The sequence below is a fragment of the Pan troglodytes genome, chromosome 11 (assembly GCF_028858775.2).
Source record: "Pan troglodytes isolate AG18354 chromosome 11, NHGRI_mPanTro3-v2.0_pri, whole genome shotgun sequence".
In the NCBI taxonomy this organism is placed as follows: Eukaryota; Metazoa; Chordata; class Mammalia; order Primates; family Hominidae; genus Pan; species Pan troglodytes.
In genome coordinates this window covers 79383477-79402683 of record NC_072409.2, presented here as the reverse complement: position 1 = coordinate 79402683, position 19207 = coordinate 79383477, and the positions used below count along the sequence as shown (strand labels likewise).

The 19207-nt window shown below is 43.1% G+C and overlaps 1 protein-coding gene across 32 annotated transcripts in view; it reads left to right on the top strand.

Annotated features, from left to right (window-relative positions):
- MELK (maternal embryonic leucine zipper kinase) overlaps nt 1–19207 on the top strand; it is a 102864-nt gene that overhangs the window by 10482 nt on the left and 73175 nt on the right. For 15 of the 32 annotated variants that reach the window (XM_009456630.5, XM_063788568.1, XM_063788562.1 and 12 more), the window contains 4 exons: nt 6368–6484; nt 11440–11583; nt 13994–14062; nt 16139–16231. In XM_009456630.5, coding sequence (XP_009454905.1) covers nt 6473–6484; nt 11440–11583; nt 13994–14062; nt 16139–16231 — 318 coding nt within the window. In that variant the 5' untranslated portion in view covers nt 6368–6472. Of the gene's footprint in view, nt 1–445; nt 532–6367; nt 6485–11439; nt 11584–13993; nt 14063–14606; nt 14713–16138; nt 16232–19207 lie in introns of those variants that run through there. The other 17 variants (XM_001169038.7, XM_063788569.1, XM_024345636.3 and 14 more) reach the window with 3 other exon arrangements.

The window sequence follows — 19207 nt, the reverse complement described above, 5'->3', positions numbered from 1 at the left end:
CAGGATGGTCTCGATCTCCTGACCTTGTGATCCGCCCGCCTCAGCCTCCCAAAGTGCTGGGATTACAGGCGTGAGCCACCGTGCCCGGCCTCAAATATTTAAAACTGAGTGGAAGTTTCATATAATTTGTCTTTGGCCTCAGCAACTTTATATTGTGTTCTAGCAGTGTTAATTATAAAGGAAATTTAATTGCAAGGTTATTCATAAAGCAGATTTCTAAAGTGAGTTCTGTTTTTTTTTTTATTACAAAGTTTGAGATACACTATCATGGTTAAAAAAAAACAAACCTTCAGCTAGACATTGGATAACAAGAAGCAACAGGAAAAAAAAGCCACAAACTTCTAGGAAAATTTGGCTTGATGGAGTCTTTTTAAATTATTATATATAAAAAGGTGTTTGTGCCTGAGTCCTTGCTTATGCTTTCATAATACATTTTCCTACTTAGGTGGCTTTGCAAAGGTCAAACTTGCCTGCCATATCCTTACTGGAGAGACGGTAGCTATAAAAATCATGGATAAAAACACACTAGGGGTAAGTTTAGATTTATTTTAAAAATAGTCCACTTATAGATCAGTTTCGTGAATTAAAACCTGAATTGTTCTAATGTTCTAGTTACTGCTCTTAGAATAATATTTTTATAGCTTTTAAAAAACGTATAGATCTGTGGTTTTAAAAAGTAATCTGGGGGAAGGGATTACTTTGTTCTTCAGATTTTAACGCAGGGCAGTGGCACATATTTGAAGTCTGTAGCATCCATCTGTAGTCTGTAGCCTGTAGGTGTTTCTGGATATTAATATGTCCCATCTTTCTTTTCTTTTCTTTTTTTATTTTTTTTTTGAGACGGAGTCTCACTCTGTCGCCCAGGCTGGAGTGCAGTGGCGCGATCTCGGCTCACTGCAAGCTCCGCCTCCCGGGTTCACGCCATTCTCCTGCCTCAGCCTCCCGAGTTGCTGGGACTACAGGCGCCCGCCACTACGCCCGGCTAATTTTTTGTATTTTTAGTAGAGACGGGGTTTCATCGTGTTAGCCAGGATGGTCTCAATCTCCTGACCCCGTGATCTGCCTGCCTCGGCCTCCCAAAGTGCTGGGATTACAGGCGTGAGCTACCGCGCCCGGCCTCTTTTCTTTTCTTTACTTTTTTTTTTTTTTTGAGACGGAGTTTTGCTCTGTCGCCCAGGCTGGAGTGCAGTGGCGCGATCTCGGCTCACGGCGACCTCCGCCTCCCAGGTTCACGCCATTCTCCTGCCTCAGCCTCCTGAGTAGCTGGGACTACAGGTGCCCGCCACCATGCCTGGCTAATTTTTTTTTTTTTTTTTTTTTTAGTAGGGATGGGATTTCACTATGTTAGCCAGGATGGTCTCGATCTCCAGACCTTGTGAACCGCGTGCCTCGACCTCCCAAAGTGCTGGGATTACAGGCGTGAGGCACCGCGCCCGGCCCCATCTTTATTTTCTTATGATACTCTTACTAAATATAAATCATTTTGGTACTATAGATAGGTAAATAGATAAATATTATGTCCTAGCTTTTTTTTTTTTTTTTGAGACAGTCTCACTTTGTTGCCCAGGCTGGAGTGCAGTTGCACAATCACAGCTCACTGCAGCCTGTACCTGCTGGGCTTAAGTGATCCTCCCACCTCAGCCTCCTGAGTGGCTGTGACCAGGGGCACATGCCACTATGCTTGCCTAATTTTTAAACATTTTTCTAGAAACAAGGTCTTAGTCTGTTGCCCAGGGTGGTCTCAAACTCCTGGCCTCAAGCAGTCTTCCCATCTCAGCTTCCCAAAGTACAGGGTATGTAGGGGTGAGCCACTGTACTTGGCCTGTCCCAGCATTTTATTCAAAATGGCTTTAGAAGTTATCTAATTAAATCATTTTCCTAATCAGCCTCTTTTTCCTCTATGTGAATTCTTCCAGGGGGAACAGCTTGTTATCTCCTAAAGCAGCCCATTCAGTTTGTGGTCTTGGCTACAATGTATAAAAAGTTATTTTTATGTTGAGATAAAGCCTGTCTCTTTTGGTGGTTTTTCTGGGGCTTCTGTACCCATTCCAGTGTTTGAAGTCACCTTGAGTCATCTTTTTTTTCTAATTCCTTCTACCATTCTTTGTTTTTTGTTTTGTTTTTTTTGAGATGGAGTCTTTCTCTGTCACCAGGCTGGAGTGCAGTGGCGCGATCTCGGCTCACTGCGACCTCTGCCTCCTGGGTTCAAATGATTCTCCTGCCTCAGCCACCTGAGTAGCTGGTACTACAGGCGTGTGCCACCATGTCCAGCTAATTTTTGTATTTTCAGTAGAGACAGGATTTCATCATGTTGGCCAGGCTGGTCTTGAACTCCTGACCTCAAGTGATCCACCCACCTCGGCCTCCTAAAGTGCTGGGATTACAGGTGTGAGCTACCACTCCCAGCCTAACATTTTGTAATTGTCCTTAATTATCAAACATAAAAAATAATTTTTGGTTGGGTGTGGTGGCTCATCCCTGTAATTCCAGCACTTTGGGAAGCTGAGGCCAGAGGATTGCTTGAGGCCAGGAGTTCGAGACTAGCCTGGGCAATATGGCAAGTCTTGTCCCTACAAAAAATAAAAAAAATTTAGCCAGGTGTGGTTGTGCATGCCTGTAGTCCCAGCTACTTGGGAGGTGGTGGTGGGAGGGTCCCTTGAGCCCAGGAGGTTGAGGCTACAGTGAGCTGTGATTGCACCACTGCACTCTAGCCTGGGCAACAGAGCAAGATCTTGTCTAAAAAAAGGTTTTTTTTGATGTTTTTATTGTTGGAATGAGATAGGGCTTAATATCAATTGTTACCTACTTTTTTAATTGTTAAAGATATAAGTTCTGATTAACACATAAATAAGTCAAAGGGAGCCAGGCACTGTGGCTCACACCTGTAATCCCAGAACTTTGGGAGGCCAAGGTGGGCGGATTGCCTGAGCTCAGGAGTTTGAGACCAGCCTGGGCAACAAGGTGAAAGCCCTTCTCTACAAAAAATACAAAAAATTTAACTGGACGTGGTGGTACATACCTGTAGTCCCAGCTACTTGCGGGGCTGAGGTGGGAAGATCACTTGAGTCTGGGAGGTTGGGCTGCAGTGAGCCGAGATGGCGCCGCTGCACTCCAGACTGGATGACAGAACAAGACCCTGTCTCCAGAAAAAAAAAAAAAAGTCAAAGAGTATGTAAGTAGTTTTGTTATAGCAATGTCATTAAATCATTTGAGTTTCTTCCTAAATATATGCTAAAATCATACAGTGACCAGTATAAGAAATTATTTTTAATTATCTGTCAGTGGACAATTCAGGCTTTCCTCCAGTTTTTTTGTTTTATTCAATTTTTTGTTTTCTATTTATTAATCTAAGAAAAAAGCATTAAAACCATTTTTCTTGAGCATTTAAACATGAGTATCAATTAGATTAATTCCCTTAAGCAGTTTAAATTTCAGTTATAACTTCAGTATGACTTACTTTAACACTTCAAATACTTAAATAGCAAACAAAATGTTATTACAAAATGTGTTATCACACTGATGCTCAAAACTTATTCTAAAGCGTAATATGACATTAATTCATGATTTCTAAACTTGTTTTTATATTTTCTGTTGTTATTATGCTCATTTTAGTTATTTTCTAGGATTTTAATAATATTTTGATTACTTCCGTGGTTTTATTTATTTATTTATTTATTTTTGAGATGGAGTCTTGCTCTGTCGCCCAGGCTGGAGTGCAGTGGCACGATCTCGGCTCACTGCAAGCTCTGCCTCCCGGATTCACGCCATTCTCCTGCCTCAGCCTCCAGAGTAGCTGGGACTACAGGCTTCCGCCACCACGCCCAGCTAATTTTTTTGTATTTTTAGTAGAGACGGGGTTTCACCGTGTTAGCCAGGATGGTCTCGATCTCCTGACCTCTTGGTCCGTCTGCCTCAGCCTCTCAAAGTGCTGGGATTACAGGTGTGAGCCACCATGCCTGGCCGATTACTTCCATGGTTTTAGTCATCAGGCTTCCTCCCCACAAAGAAAAAAGATTATCATACCAAGATAGTGAAAGTTACAGTTGATTCTTTGTCAAGACATGATATCTAGTTGCATAGTCCTGGATAACTGGGTCCTGAGACACTGGCCATTAAGACGGAGTCCCTTTTTATTTTATTTGTTTTTCAAGATGGAGTCTTGCTTTGTCACCCAGGCTGGAGTGCAGGGGTGTGATCTCAGCTCACTGCAACCTCTGCCTCCTGGGTTCGAGCAATTCTCCTGCCTCAGCCTCCCATGTAGCTGGGATTACAGGTGCCCGCCACCATGCCTGGCTAGTTTTTGTATTTTTAGTAGAGATGGGATTTCACCATTTTGGCCAGGCTTGTCTTGAACTCCTGACCTCGTGATCCGCCTGCCTCAGCCTCCCAAAGTGCTGGGATTACAGGCATGAGCCACTGTAGAGCCCCCCCGCCTTTTTTTTTTCTGATGCGGAGTTTCGCTCTTGTTGCCCAGGCTGGAGTGCAATGGCAACCTCCGCCTCCTGGGTTCAAGCGATTCTCCTGCCTCAGCCTCCTGAGTAGCTGGGATTACAGGCATGTGCCACCACGCCCAGCTAATTTTGTATTTTTTTTTTTTTTTAATTTTTTCGATACAGAGTCTCTCTGTGTCCCCAGGCTGGAGTGCAGTGGCACGATCTCGGCTCACTGCAACCTCCACCTCCCAGGTTCAAGTGATTCTCCTTGCTTCAGCCTTTCAAGTAGCTGGGATTACAGGCACCCGCCACCATGCCTGGCTAATTTTTTCATGTGTGTTTTTATTAGAGATGGGTTTTCACCATGTTGGCCAGGCTGATCTTGAACTCCTGACCTCGCGATCTGCCCGCCTCAGCCTCTCAAAAGTGCTGCGATTACAGGTGTGAGCCACCACACCCAATCAGAGTCCTTTTTTTTTTGAGATGGAGTTTTGCTCTTGTTTCCCAGGCTGGATCGATCTCGGCTCACTGCAACTTCCACCTCCAGGGTTCAAGCAATTCTCCTGCCTCAGCCTCCAGAGTAGCTGGGATTACAGACATGCGCCACCATGCCCAGCTAATTTTGTATTTTTAATTTTGTGTTTTTAGTAGAGACGGGCTTTCTCCATGTTGGCCAGGATGGTCCTGAGCTCCTGACCTCAGTTGATCTGCCCACCTTGGCCTCCCAAAGTGCTGGGATTACAGGCATGAGCCACCGCGCCTGGCCCAGAGTCCCCCCCCCCCTTTTTTTTTTTTTGAGACGGAGTTTCACTCTTGTTGCCCAGGCTGGAGTGCAGTGGCATGATCTCGGCTCACCGCAACCTCCACCTCCCAGGTTCAAGCAATTCTCCTGCCTCAGCCTCCCGAGTAGCTGGGATTACAGCCATGCGGCACCATGCCTGGCTAATTTTATATTTTAAGTAGAGATGGGGTTTCTCCACGTTGGTCAGGCTGGTCTCGAAGTCCCAACCTCAGGTAGTCCGCCCACCTTAGCCTCCCAAAGTGCTGGGATTATACGCGTGATCCACTGCGCCCTGCCTCAGGGTCCCTTTTTATAATGAAGTTTTACTTGTTACTTGATGATATCTCTAGGCTTCTGTCCTTTAAAGTTTTTTCAGCTTGGCTTATCTTCCTCTCCCCACCCAACTTTTTATTTTGAAAGTTTCAAGACCTCAGAAAAGATTGGAGACGGAGACAGTGAATACCCATATACCTTCCACCTAAGTTCACTGGTTTTTTGCTCAGCATGCTTCTTAAACGGTGTTGCTAAGGCTGAAAGTGGTAGCTCAGGCATGATGACTGAGTAGTGTTTCTGTCATTTTCCTTGTTTGGAATGCTAACCTTCTAAGGAGTCTAAGATTGTTTTCTGGATGTTGTACTGTTGACCCACATTGAACCTGTCTTTCATAAAATCTCCAATGCCCTTTTTATGCACATGCAAATAAATTTTGCTATATTTTTCTGTAGTGTTGAACAATTTTTGGGGGGGCTTTTTGATAGCTTTTGCTACTTAGTAATTTTTTTTTGAAACAGAGTCTTGCTCTGTTGCCCAGGTGGGAGTGCAGTGGCGCAATCTGAGCTCACTGCAAGCTCCGCCTCCTGGGTTCAAGCCATTCTCCTGCCTCAGCCTGCTGAGTAGCTGGGACTACAGGCTCCTGCCACCACGCCCGGCTAATTTTTTTGTAGTTTTAGTGAGACAGGGTTTCATCGTGTTAGCCAGGATGGTCTCGATTTCCTGACCTCATGATCCGCCCGCCTCGGCCTCCCAAAGTGCGGGATTACAGGCGTGAGCCACCGTGCCCGGCCAGCTACTTAGTATTAAAGCTGTTAGTATTGGAGCTTGGAACACCACCTGAATAAGTTTATTGCTCATTCCATATGATGTTTTGTCACAGAGTGATTTGCCCCGGATCAAAACGGAGATTGAGGCCTTGAAGAACCTGAGACATCAGCATATATGTCAACTCTACCATGTGCTAGAGACAGCCAACAAAATATTCATGGTTCTTGAGGTTAGTAGTATGTTCCAGATACCTGAAAACATTTGATCACTTTATCAATAGTAAAAGAGAAAAGTACATTTCACCTGAAAGATTAGAAGAGATGTTAAGCGACTTACCTGTTTTGTTCCATTTGTAACAGTTTAGATTAAATAGATGTATATAATAAATTGGAGATTCAATGTAAATGTCATTTTTCTAATACACCCCTAATGGAGTAGTATGGTTTAGTAGATAGAATATGTTAGAATTTTCTCCTAGAGGGAAGGACTCATTCTAGTTTTTTTTTTTTTTTTTTTTTTTTTTTGAGACAGAATTTCGCTCTGTCGCTCAGGCTGAAGTGCAGTGATGCCATCTCTGCTCACTGCACCTTCCACCTCCCGAGTTCACGCCATTCTCCTGCCTCAGCCTCCTGAGTAGCTGGGACTACAGGCACCCACCACCATGCCCGGCTAATTTTTTATATTTTTAGTAGAGACGGGGTTTCACGTGTTAGCCAGGATGGTCTCAATCCCTGACCTTGTGATCTGCCCTCCTCGGCCTCCCAGAGTGCTGGGATTACAGACGTGAGCCACCGTGCCCAGCCTCATTCTAGTTTTATATGGTGTATTAATTTCCTAGGGCTGTTGGAACAAATTACTACAGACTTGGTGGCTTAAAGCAACAGAAACTCATTGTCTGACAGTTCTGGAGGTTTGAAGTCTGAAATCAAAATGTTGGCAAGGCTGGTTCCTTCTGGAGGTTCTGAGGGGGAATCTGTTTCCTGCCTCTTTGCTAGTTGTTGGTAGTTGCTGGCAGTCCTTGGCACTCCTTGGTTTATAGATGCACCACTCCCATCTTGGCCTCCGTCTTCAAATGGTGTTTTCCTCTCTGTGTAGCTGTGTCTCTGTCCAAATGTCTCTCTTCTTAAAAGGACCCAAGGTTTAGGCTTACCCTGATCCAGTGACAGTTCAACCCACAGCACTGGGTAGCTTCCAGTGTCTTTTATGTAAACCAAGCAATTTCAAGTTTTAACTTGCCATTTTTGTCTTGAAAGATGTCTTTAGAACTTGTATTATTCAACTTCTTTAGTTTTCGTTAGTCTCAGCCAAATAATACGTAATTTGCACATGATTTTCACAGGATAGCACTGTTTTAAAAGCATATTTTAAAAATCATAATTTTGGCCGGGTCCTCTCATGCCTATAATCCCAGCACTTTGGGAGGCTGAGGCGGGAGGATCATTTGAAACCAGTGGTTTAAAACCAGCCTCAGTAACATAGCAAGACCCTGTCTCTACATACAAAAGAAAAAAGAAAAAAAAAGCCGGGTGTGATGGCGCGTGGTGCGCACCTGTCATTCCAGCTCCTCAGAAGGCTGAGGCAGGAGAATTGCTTGAGTCCAGGAGTTTGAGGCTGCAGTGAGCCACGTTAATGGCACTGTACTCCAGCCTGGGTGACAGAACAAACCCCTGTCTCTAAAAAATAAAAAAAAAATTATAACGTTGAATGTTTTGGATTTAGAGCTATTGTATAGTAGTACATTGTATTACTACACTGTACATCTACCTACATGGTCCACATTTTAAAACCTCTTTGGTAATTTTAAAACCTCTTTATATTTTTAGGTGATCCCTTTGTTCAAATAAAATTCTTAGGGCCAGGCGCAGGGGGTCACGCTTGTAACTGCAGCACTTTGGGAGGCCAAGGCTGGTGGATTATTTGAGGCCAGGAGTTCGAGACTAGCCTGGGCAACATGGGAAAACCCCATTTCTACAAAAAATACAAAAACTTAGCCAGTTGTGGTGGTGCATGCCTATAGTCCCAGCTACCTGGGAGGCTGAGGTAGGAGGATCACTTGAGCCTGGGAGGCAGAGCTTGCAGTGAGCTGAGATCATGCCACTGCACTCCAGCCTGGGTGACAGAGCGAGACTCTGTCTCAAAAAAGAAAAAGAATTGTTAAAATCTCCCAAGCATCCATGAACCTAGGAGAAAATTTAAAAGGTACAAGAGAGTGGCGGGGTGCAGTGTCTCGTGCCTGTAATCCCAGCACTTTGGGAGGCCAAGGTGGGAAGATCACTTGAGCTAAGGAGTTCGGGACTAGCTTGAGCAACATAGTGAGACCTTGTTTTTACTTAAATAAAAAAAGAAAAAAAGGCTGGGTATGGTGGTGCACACCTGTAGTCCCAGCTACTTGGGAGGCTCAGGTGAGGAGCCTGGGAGATATAGGCTACAGTGAGCTATGATTGCACCACTGCACTCCAGCCTTGGCAACAGAGTGAGACCCTGTCTCAAAAAAAAAGGTACAGGGAGTATATATTAAAAAACAAAATCCTCTCTTTCCCCTACATCCCAGTCATCCAATATTCTTTAATTTTTAAATTTTATTATATTATTAATAGAAATGGGGGTCTTGGCCTGTTGCCCAAGCTGGTCTTGGACTCCTGGCCTTAAGCGATCTTCCCTCCTTGGCCTCCCAAAATGTTGGGATTGCAGGCGTGAGCAACTATGCCCCACTCTAGTCATCACATTTCTTTTCTTTTTTTTTTTTTTGAGACGGAGTCTCACACTGTCTTGAGTGCTGGAGTGCAAGGGCGTAACCTTGGCTCACTACAACCTCCGCCTCCCGGGTTCAAGTGATTTTTCCTGCCCCAGCCTCCTGAGTAGCTGGGATTGTAGGCACGTGCCATCACCCCCGGTTAATTTTTGTATTTTTTAGTAGAGACGGGGTTTTACCATGTTGGCCAGGCTGGTCTCAAACTTCTGACCTCAGGCAATTTGCCCACTTCAGCCTCCCAAAGTGCTCGGGATTACAGGAGTGAGCCACCGCGCCCGGCCCTCAAATTTTCTTTTCTCTGAGCCATTCATGTACTTTTCTTGTGTCTCTTGTAGATACCTACATATATTTTATACGTATGTGTATTTTATATGTGTGTGTGTGTGTGTGTAGCTTACACACACATGGTGTGACACAAATGGTCACAAATTATTACTTTGCACCTTGTTTTTTTCCCAGGTAACAATTGATCTTAGAGACCATCTGAGCACATTCAGATATTTTAGACATTTTTATTTCTCTTTATTTTGTATTTCTTTATTTGAAAATATGAAGTAGGCTGTTTTCTTTTTGTAAAACTTACTGTATAACATTAAAAAATTTCCTATTGAGGTATAAATTTACATATAATAAAATGTACACATTAGGTATGCAGTTTGACAAATGTATATACCCATGTACCTCCCACCCCAAAGTATAAAACATCTCTATCACCTCAGAAAGTTTTCTCCAGCCCTTTTGAAGTTTTCCTTGTAACCATAGCCACCCTGCCCTTACCAGCAACTACTCATCTGATTTCTATCACAGCAGATCAGTTTAATCTATTCTAGACTATGATGTAAATGACTCATATAGTATTCTTTTGCTTATTCTTTTGTTAGGCTTCTTTTGCTCAGCATAATACTTTTGTAAGCCACTATATCAATCTATAGTCTGAATAACTTAGTACTGGACATTGTTTCATATCAGTTTGTAAAGAGCTTCCTCTTTTTTTTTTTTTTTTTTAATTATTGCCTAGAATTCCATTCCGTGTCATAGTTTATATAGTATCAGCATTTAGGTCTGAATGCTGGTATTCCCCACAAATTCGTATGTTGAAACTTAATCCCCAGTGTGATAGTATTAAGAGGTGGGGCCCTTTAAGGAGGTGATTAGATTATGAGGGCAGAGCCCTTATGAATGGGATTAGTGCCTTTATACAGGAGGCTTTAGGGAGCCTGTTTGCTCCCTTCCACCATATGAGAATACATAGCACATGCCAACTGTGAGCAACAGAACCTCACTAGACACTGAATCTAGTGGCACCTTGATGTTAGACTTCCCGGCCTCCAGAAATGTGAGCAATACATTTCTGTTGTTTATAAATTACCCAGTGTAAGGTATTTTGTTATAGCAGCCCAAATGGGCTAAGACAGTTGTTTCTAGTCTTTTGCTTTTACAAACACTGCTGCTGCAGTAAATGATCTTTAAGGTATATTTTTTGTTGTTGTTGTTGCTGTTGTTGTTTGTTTTTTGAGACGAAGTCTCACTTTGTCACCCAGGCTGGAGTGCAGTGGTGCAATCTTGGCTCACTGCAACCTCTGCCTCCCAGGTTCAAGCGATTCTCCTGCCTCAGTCTCCTGAGTAGCTGGGATTACAGGCGCCCGCCACCACGCCTGGCTAATTTTTTGTATTTTTAGTAGAGATGGGTTGGCCAGGCTGGTCTCGAACTCCTGATCCACCCACCTCGGCCTCCCAAAGTGCTGGGATTACAGGCGTGAGCCACGGCGCCCGGCCAAAGTACTGTTTTTTGATATGAGTGAGTACATCTATAAGAGCAGTAACTAAATGTGGAACTGTGAGGTCAAGTCTATATGCATTTGTAATTTTAATTGATATTGCTAAAATGGAAACCCAGCTCACAGAAAAGTGGAGAAAGTTTTCTGTGCCCTGGGAAAGGGATGGAAAGCCTTGAGCTTTGTGCTCTGGTACCTGTTCTGCAGCCTCTGAGATACCTCTGTAGACCTGGGCTCCTTCTGGTACAGATTGAAAACCACTGGTCTTTGGGATAGAGAAACAATAATTACTGCTGGGTTTTTAAATTTCAGGTAATTACACTAAATGAGAGTACATTAAGATGAGAATGGGTTTTAATACTTTGCTATAAAAATATAAAACCCTGGGTGAGCTTTTTAAAATCACAGTGGTAGTTGGTTTTACTTCTACTTACTGGTAATAAAACTGTTCGAAGAAAGAGTTATTATTCTCATTCCTGGAGTCATTATTGACTTGTTTGATCCTGAGAGTGTACTTTTGAATATACCTTACTCAGTTCCATTCCCTATAAAGTTGAATTAATAATATCTCTGAGTTAAGTTTACTTTCTTATTTTAAATTTCTGTGAAGTGATTTTTTAAGTTGTAACAATATCTGTGATTCCATTGCTGTTGAAGTACTGCCCTGGAGGAGAGCTGTTTGACTATATAATTTCCCAGGATCGCCTGTCAGAAGAGGAGACCCGGGTTGTCTTCCGTCAGATAGTATCTGCTGTTGCTTACGTGCACAGCCAGGGCTACGCTCACAGGGACCTCAAGCCAGTAAGTGACTGCATCACAGTTAGATGCTCACCTTCAGCGTCATTTACCTGTTATTTTTAGGTTTACAAATGATCTGATTAGGAATCTATCTTTGGTTTGCTTTTTGTTGTTGTTGCTCCAGTCATACCTATCAGATTTCTTTTTTCCTCTTACTTTTTTTTTTTTTTTTTTTTTTTGGAGGTGGTGTCTCACTCTGTCGCCCAGGCTAGAGTGCAGTGGTGTGATCTCGGCTCACTGCGACCTCCGCCTCCCGGATTCAAGCAGTTCTCCTGCCTCAGCCTTCTGAGTAGCTGAGATTACAGGCACAGGCCACCATGCCCGGCTAATTTTTGTATTTTTAGTAGAGATGGGGTTTCACCATGTTGGTCAGTCTGGTCTTTTTTTTGGAGATGGAGTCTCACTCTGTCGCCCAGGCTGGAGTGCAGTGGCACGATCTTGGCTCACTGCAAGCTCCGCCTCCTGGGTTCACGCCATTCTCCTGCCTCAGCCTCCCGAGTGGCTGGGACTACAGGTGCCCGCCACAACACCCGGCTAATTTTTTGTATTTTTTAGTAGAGACGGGGTTTCACTGTGTTAGCCAGGATGGTCTCAATCTCCTGACCTTGTGATCTGCCCACCTTGGCCTCCCAAAGTGCTGGGATTACAGGTGTGATCCACCGCGCCTGGCCAGGCCAGTCTGATCTTGAACTCCTGACCTCAAGCTATTCTTTCGCCCTGGCCTCCCAAAGTGCTGGGATTACAGGTATGAGCCACCGCTCCTGGCCTTGGTAGGCTTTTTGGATGCATTTATGAGCATTCTGTGTATCTGTCAATTGTGTGTGACTTTATAAATGTCTTTTTTTTTTTTTTTAAGCAAGATCTCACTCTGTCACCCAGGCTGGAGTGCAGTGGCATGATCAGGGCTCACTGTAGCCTCAACCTCCTAGGCTCAAGTGATTCTCCCACCTCAGCCTCCCAAGTAGCTGGGACTACAGGCGTATGCCACCATGCCTAGCTAATTTTCTGTATTTTTATTTTATATATGTATGTATGTATGTATTTATTTTTATTTTTATTTTTGAGACTGAGCCTTGCTCTGTTACCCAGGCTGAAGTGCAGTGGCGCAATCTTGGCTCACTGCAACCTCTGCCTCTCAGGTTCAAGTGATCCTCTTGCCTTAGCCTCCTGAGTAGCTGGAATTACAGGTGCCTGCCACCACTCTCGGCTAATTTTTGTATTTTTAGTAGGCCTGGGGTTTTGCCATGTTGGCCAGGCTGGTTTCAAACTCCTGACTTCAAGTGATGCGCCTGCCTTGGCCTCCCAAAGTGCTGGGATTACAGGCGTGAGCCAGGGTGCCTGGCCGGAAACTATCTTTTTCCATCTGTTTATACTGAACTCGTCGATTTCAACTCACTCTTTTGGTTTAAATTTGCTTTTGGCACAAATTGTTTGCTTGTAGTTGACTCTCAGAACACCAAGGAGAAAATAGGAGAAAATGGTTTATGCTAGTGAGTCTTATGGGGAAGTGATAGAGTGATCGCCCAGGCTGGAGTGCAGTGGTGTGATCTCCGCTCACTGCAAGTTCTGCCTCCCGTGTTCATGCCATTCTCCTGCCTCAGCCTCCCGAGTATCTGGGACTACAGGCGCCTGCCACCACGCCCGGCTAATTTTGTTTGTATTTTTAGTAGAGACGGGGTTTCACCATGTTAGCCAGGATGGTCTTGATCTCCTGACCTCGTGATCCACCCGCCTAGGCCTCCCAAAGTGCTGGGATTACAGGCGTGAGCCACTGCGCCTGGCCCTTTTTTTTTTTGAGATGGAGTTTCACTCTTGTTGCCCAGGCTGGAGTGCAATGGCACTGTCTCAGCTCACCCCAACCCCCGCCTCCCGGGCTCAAGCAGTTCTTTTGCCTCAACCTCCCAAGTAGCTGGGATTACAGGTATGCGCCACCATGCTCGGCTAATTTTGTATTTTTAGTAGAGACGGGGTTTCTCCATGTTGGTCAGGCTGGTCTCAAACTCCTGACCTCAGGTGATGTGCCTGCCTCAGCCTCCCAAAGTGCTGGGATTACAGGCGTGAGCCATTGTGCCCAGCCCTTCTTTTCCCTTATATACTTCTTGTCATTTCATTAGTTTCTAGTCATTTTCGGTTTGTTGTACCCAGACTTTTTAACAGAAACAACCTTAAATCATTTTTACTCATTTTAATTAATTAATTTATTTTTAAAAAGTGAGACCAGGTCTTTCTGTGTTGCCCAGGCTGGTCTTGAACACCTGGGCTCAAATAATCCTCTCTCATCTGCCTTCAGAGTGCTGGGATTACAGGCATGAGCTGCCACACCCGGCCTTAAATCATTTTTAGAAATGGCTAGAGGTGGGATGTGATATAAGGAAGTCAGTATACAGTTATCAAAATATCTTTGTTTTCCCAGGAAAATTTGCTGTTTGATGAATATCATAAATTAAAGCTGATTGACTTTGGTCTCTGTGCAAAACCCAAGGTAAGTGCAGAAATAAGATGCATCTATGTTCTTTGTAAATGCATTTATTTCTTAGTGTGTGATTTTGTCCTGACTTCCACTTAGTCTTTATTGAGCTTGGTTGCATCCATTGAGAAGAATGTTAAATTTCATCCCAGGTATGGGTAGTTTTTGTAAGTTCTCTAGATGATCATAACATGCAATCAAGATTGAGAGTCACTGCCCTAGTTCTAGGATTGGTCCTGCTGAAGACTCCATGGGTATGCTGTGAGAATTTGCAGTGCAGAGGTGACTTGAGGCTATTACAGCAAGAATGCTGACTTGACCAGTGCTTGCAGTTTGAGTATATTGCCACTAGATGATGCCTTTGTTTGTTTAAATAAAAGTTGAGAATTTAGTGCAAATCTGTTATCCAAATGGTTCTATAACTAACAATTAGTTACATTTTGAGAAACAATCCGCTTTCCTTTTAAAAGAAGGAAAAAGCCCATATGCACTTCTAAATTTATAACTGTTATATATTTCCTTAATTTGCATTCCATGGTTATGTATTGGTGTTCTCCAGCATAACTTCTCTTTGAGGTGACTTTGAACTTTCTGGCTCTCCTGTCTGCAGCAGATCTCCTGTGTGGCTGCCTGTTGGAAGCTTCCTCTGGAGTTCTCTAATCATGGTACTCACAATCTCTAAAATGAGCTGTCTACACTCATTAAGAATGTTGAAATTGCAGACTTGTCTCGGGCTTTGGTAATCCCATAACTGTTTCCTGCCCCGATCAGAATTAGCTAGGTGCAAAGGGAAGCAGATTTTGCCCCTTTGGCAGAAAGTCTGATTCTTTCTGATTCTTCTCTCCTTCCCTTGGCTCTTCAGAAACTATCAGTGGGAACCAAATGCTAGAAGGCAGGTTTTTTTTTTTTTTTTTGATTGACAAACATATAAAGAGAAAACATACTTTGAACAGATAAACTGGTTTAAGTTGTTCTCCATGGGAGGCAGTGGAGAAGGTTTGTGACAGACCCTGTGAGCCTTCATTTATGGCTGCCACAGATTATACACATAGACACCATCTAAGGAAAGCGGGGTTGCCTGGGAGAGGATTGCCTCAGCCTTCTTCCAAGGAGCGCACTCCTGGCCATGTTGTTTCAGTTGTAAATGACATCTCACAATTCACAAATCCTTTGCCAGCTGTAAGAACTCTATACAGCTGTTGGACTGTAGCTTTATTTTCATTATGTCTTGGTATTTCTGTGGGAGGGCAGAGGAGGATGAGCAGATTATTCATTTTAACAGATCTGGAAGCTAAGGGAGTGATTTATAACTGCATCTGGAAAACAGACTTTCAAGGCACTGTTCTATGTAACATATTGCTTTTTTCCCTCTAAGAAAATAGAGCTCTTCTGTATTTGTAAAGATTTCATACTGGAGATAAGGTCCAGTAAATAAATTTCCCCCCCCCCGGGATACTTGGGGATGGAAAGACGTGGATGCTTGGATATATGCTAGGCTTATTTATGTATGTGGGTATTTAGGGAAGTATGAACCTGATTTGACTGAGCTAAGGGGAAAGGATTTGTTCATGCCAGGTTGTAGTGGTGTTGGGAATCCAGAGAAGCAGAGACCACACGTGCATGCACACATGTATACAGAGTATTGTGTTGGCTACAGAAATCCTTTATTATGTGGGGTGGTTTTTCATCTAGCTTCTCTTTGCTTGTGCTCAAATAATTTTTATCGGCCAGGCGTGGTGGCTCATTGCCTGTAATCCCGGCACTTTGGGAGGCCGAGGCGGGTGGATCACCTGAAGTCTGGAGTTCAAGACTAGCCCAGCCAACATGGCAAAACCCCGTCTATACCAAAAATACAAAAATTAGTTGGGCATGGTGGCACGCTGCGTGCCTGTAATCCCAGCTACTCTGGAGGCTGAGGCAGGAGAATCACTTGAACCCAGGAGGCAGAGGTTGCAGTGAGCCGAGATTGCGCCATTGCACTCCAGCCTGGGTGACAGAGTGAGACTCCGTCTCAAAAAAAAGAAGAATGTTTATCAAGGTTTAATTCTCTTAAGGGTTGTAATTAATGTTTCATTTTTATCTTATTGGCAGGGTAACAAGGATTACCATCTACAGACATGCTGTGGGAGTCTGGCTTATGCAGCACCTGAGTTAATACAAGGCAAATCATATCTTGGATCAGAGGTAATTATTCATTGATTAATTCATTATATAATCAGCAGACATTTATATTGGTCACCTGTAGTGAGTCAGGCACTGTGCGTTGGGGGTATAATGATGAAGTAAGAAATAATCTTGTTAATCAGAGTTCAGTCTATTTGGAGAGTGAGACATGATTACTTATAAATGAAATTAATAACTTGCAATAAATATAGTAACATATACTTATGAAGCAGGGATATTTCTGGTGTCCTTGTTGTGGCTGCTTTTGTATTAAATAGTGCCATAGTTTGGACTGGTTAGTCTAGCTGGATAGAACAAAAGATGAAGGTTCCAGGCTCAGTTTCAGGGATGCTGGTTAGCACAGAGAAAACCTGTGCTTCGTCCATCCAGAGCTGACTCTCCAAGGCCAGCAGCCCTGTGTAGGAGTCCAGGCTGAGAAGGAGTGGGATTTGCCTGATTTATATTTGCTGTATCTCAAATTATCAAATTAGTCAGCTCCTCTCATTCTCTGGAGTACTAGTTTTGCTGATGTGAGTGTCATAAGATTAAAAAACCACTTTAGTTGTGAAAAGCTCAGGAAGTGCTCAAACAGGTTTCCTATTTCAGGACATGTCCAAATCTTTTTTTGTTTTGTTTTGTTTTTTTTTTTGAGATGGAGTCTCACTCTGTCACCCAGGCTGGAGTGCAGTGGCGCGATCTTGGCTCACTGCAACCTCCACCTCCTGGGTTCAAGCGATTCTCCTTCAGCCTCCCAAGTAGCTGGGATTACAGGCAACTGCCATCACGTTCGGCTAATTTTTGTGTTTTTAGTAGAGACGGGTTTCACCATGTTGGCCAGGCTGGTCTCAAACTCCTGACCTCAAATGATTCACCCACCTCAGCCTCCCAATTATAGGCATGAGCCACTGCACCCAGCCTCCAAATCTTTCTTTTTTTTTGGAGACGGAGTCTCACTCTGTTGCCCAGGCTGGAGTGCAGTGGCACAATCTCCGCTCACTACAAGCTCTGCCTCCTGGGTTCACGCCATTCTCCTGCCACAGCCTCCCGAGTAGCTGGGACTACACGCGCCCGCCACCACGCCTGGCTACTTTTTTTTGTATTTTTAGTAGAGACGGGGTTTCACCATGTTAGCCAGGATGGTCTCGATCTGCTGACCTCGTGATCCGCCTGCCTCGGCCTCCCAAAGTGCTGGGATTACAGGAGAGAGCCACCGTGCCCGGCTCTGGCCTCCAAATCTTTAATGTGCTCTTGTACAGTGTGATCCTTCAGAAAAGGAACATCACAGATAACAGCTGGTTCTGATTTTATTTGCCTATGGGATCCACTTTTGATGGAGAGCATCTTTTGGAACTAGCATAAGGAACTTTGGGAATACCAGGTTACTTCATAAAACGAGAAGATGGGAACTGTTTCTGGTGACTTTTTATTTTGATATAATCTCTAACTTACAAGATAGTGCAAGAATAGAATGAGGAACTTTGATATATCTTTTACTCAAATTCAGTTATTTACATTTTTCCTTATTTGCTTTATCATTCTCTATGTTTATATATATGCATGTTTTTTTTGAATCATTTGAGAGTTAGCTAGAAACATCATGTCCTTTTATTACTCAATATTTCTATATATATTTTTCCTAAAAGCAAAGACCTTTTCTTTTATAACCACACTTTAGTATCAAAATTTAACATTGATACAATTTATTTAATTCATAATTCATATTCAAATGGTATTAATTGTACCAATAATGTCCTTTATAGTTTTATTTTCCCCCCAGTCTAGGATATGGTGCAGGATGCATTTAGTTATTGCATTTAGTTATTGTGTCTCTTTAGTCCCTTTTAATCTGGAAGACTTCCTTAGGCTTTCTTTATTTTTTTTATCTCAGCATTTTTGAGGAAGCCAGTTATTTAGTAGAATGTACATCAATTTGAATTTATTTGATGTTTCCTTATGAGTAGATTCAGGTTATGTATTTTTGGCAGAAATACCACAAAAATGATGTTGTAGCCTTCTTAGTGCATTATAGGAAAGGGACCAAATGTTTTCTGAACGTTTATCATAGTCCTGGAATCATGCTGGATACTTTTTATTTTTAATTGTGGTAAAATACACATAACATAAAACTTACGATCTTAACTGTTTTAAAATGTATAGTTTAGTAGTACTGAAATACAATCACATTGTTGTGCAACCGATCTCCAGGGCTCTTTTAATTTTGCAAAACTGAAACTTTATACCTGTTAAACAATTCTTCATTTCTGCCTACCCTATTCCCCTGGCAACTACCCTTCTGCTTTCTGTCTCTATGAATTTGACTAATCTAGGAACCTCATGTAAATGGAATCATACAATATTTGTCTTTTTGTGACTGGTTATTTCACTTAGCATAATGTCCTCAAGGTTCACACATGTTGTAGCATGTATCAGAATTTCCTTTCTTTATAAGGCTGAATAATATTCCATTGTATGTATATACCACATTTTGTTTATTCATTCATCCATTGGTAGATACTTAAATTGCTTCCACCTTTTGGCTCCTGTGAATAATGTTGATAGGAATCTGAGTGTACAAGTATCTCTTTCAGATCCTGCTTTCAATTCTTTTGGGTATATATTCAGAAGCGGAGTTGCTGGATCATACTGTAATTCTATTTTTAATATTTTGTGGAATCTGCATACTGTTTTCCATAGTGAATGCATCATCTTACATTTCCACCAACAGTGTACAGGAGTTTCACATGGGCTGGGCGCGGTGGCTCATGCCTGTAATCCCAGCACTTTGGGAGACTGAGGTGGGCGGATCATGAGGTTAGGAGTTTGAGACCAGCCTGGCCAACATGGTGAATCCCTCTCTCTATTAAAAATATAAAAATTAGCTAGGCATGGTGATGCGCACCTGTAATCCCAGCTACTTGGGGGTTGAGGCAGGAGAATTGCTTGAACCTGGGAGGCAGAGGTTGCAGTGAGCCGAGATTGTATCATTGCACTCCAGCC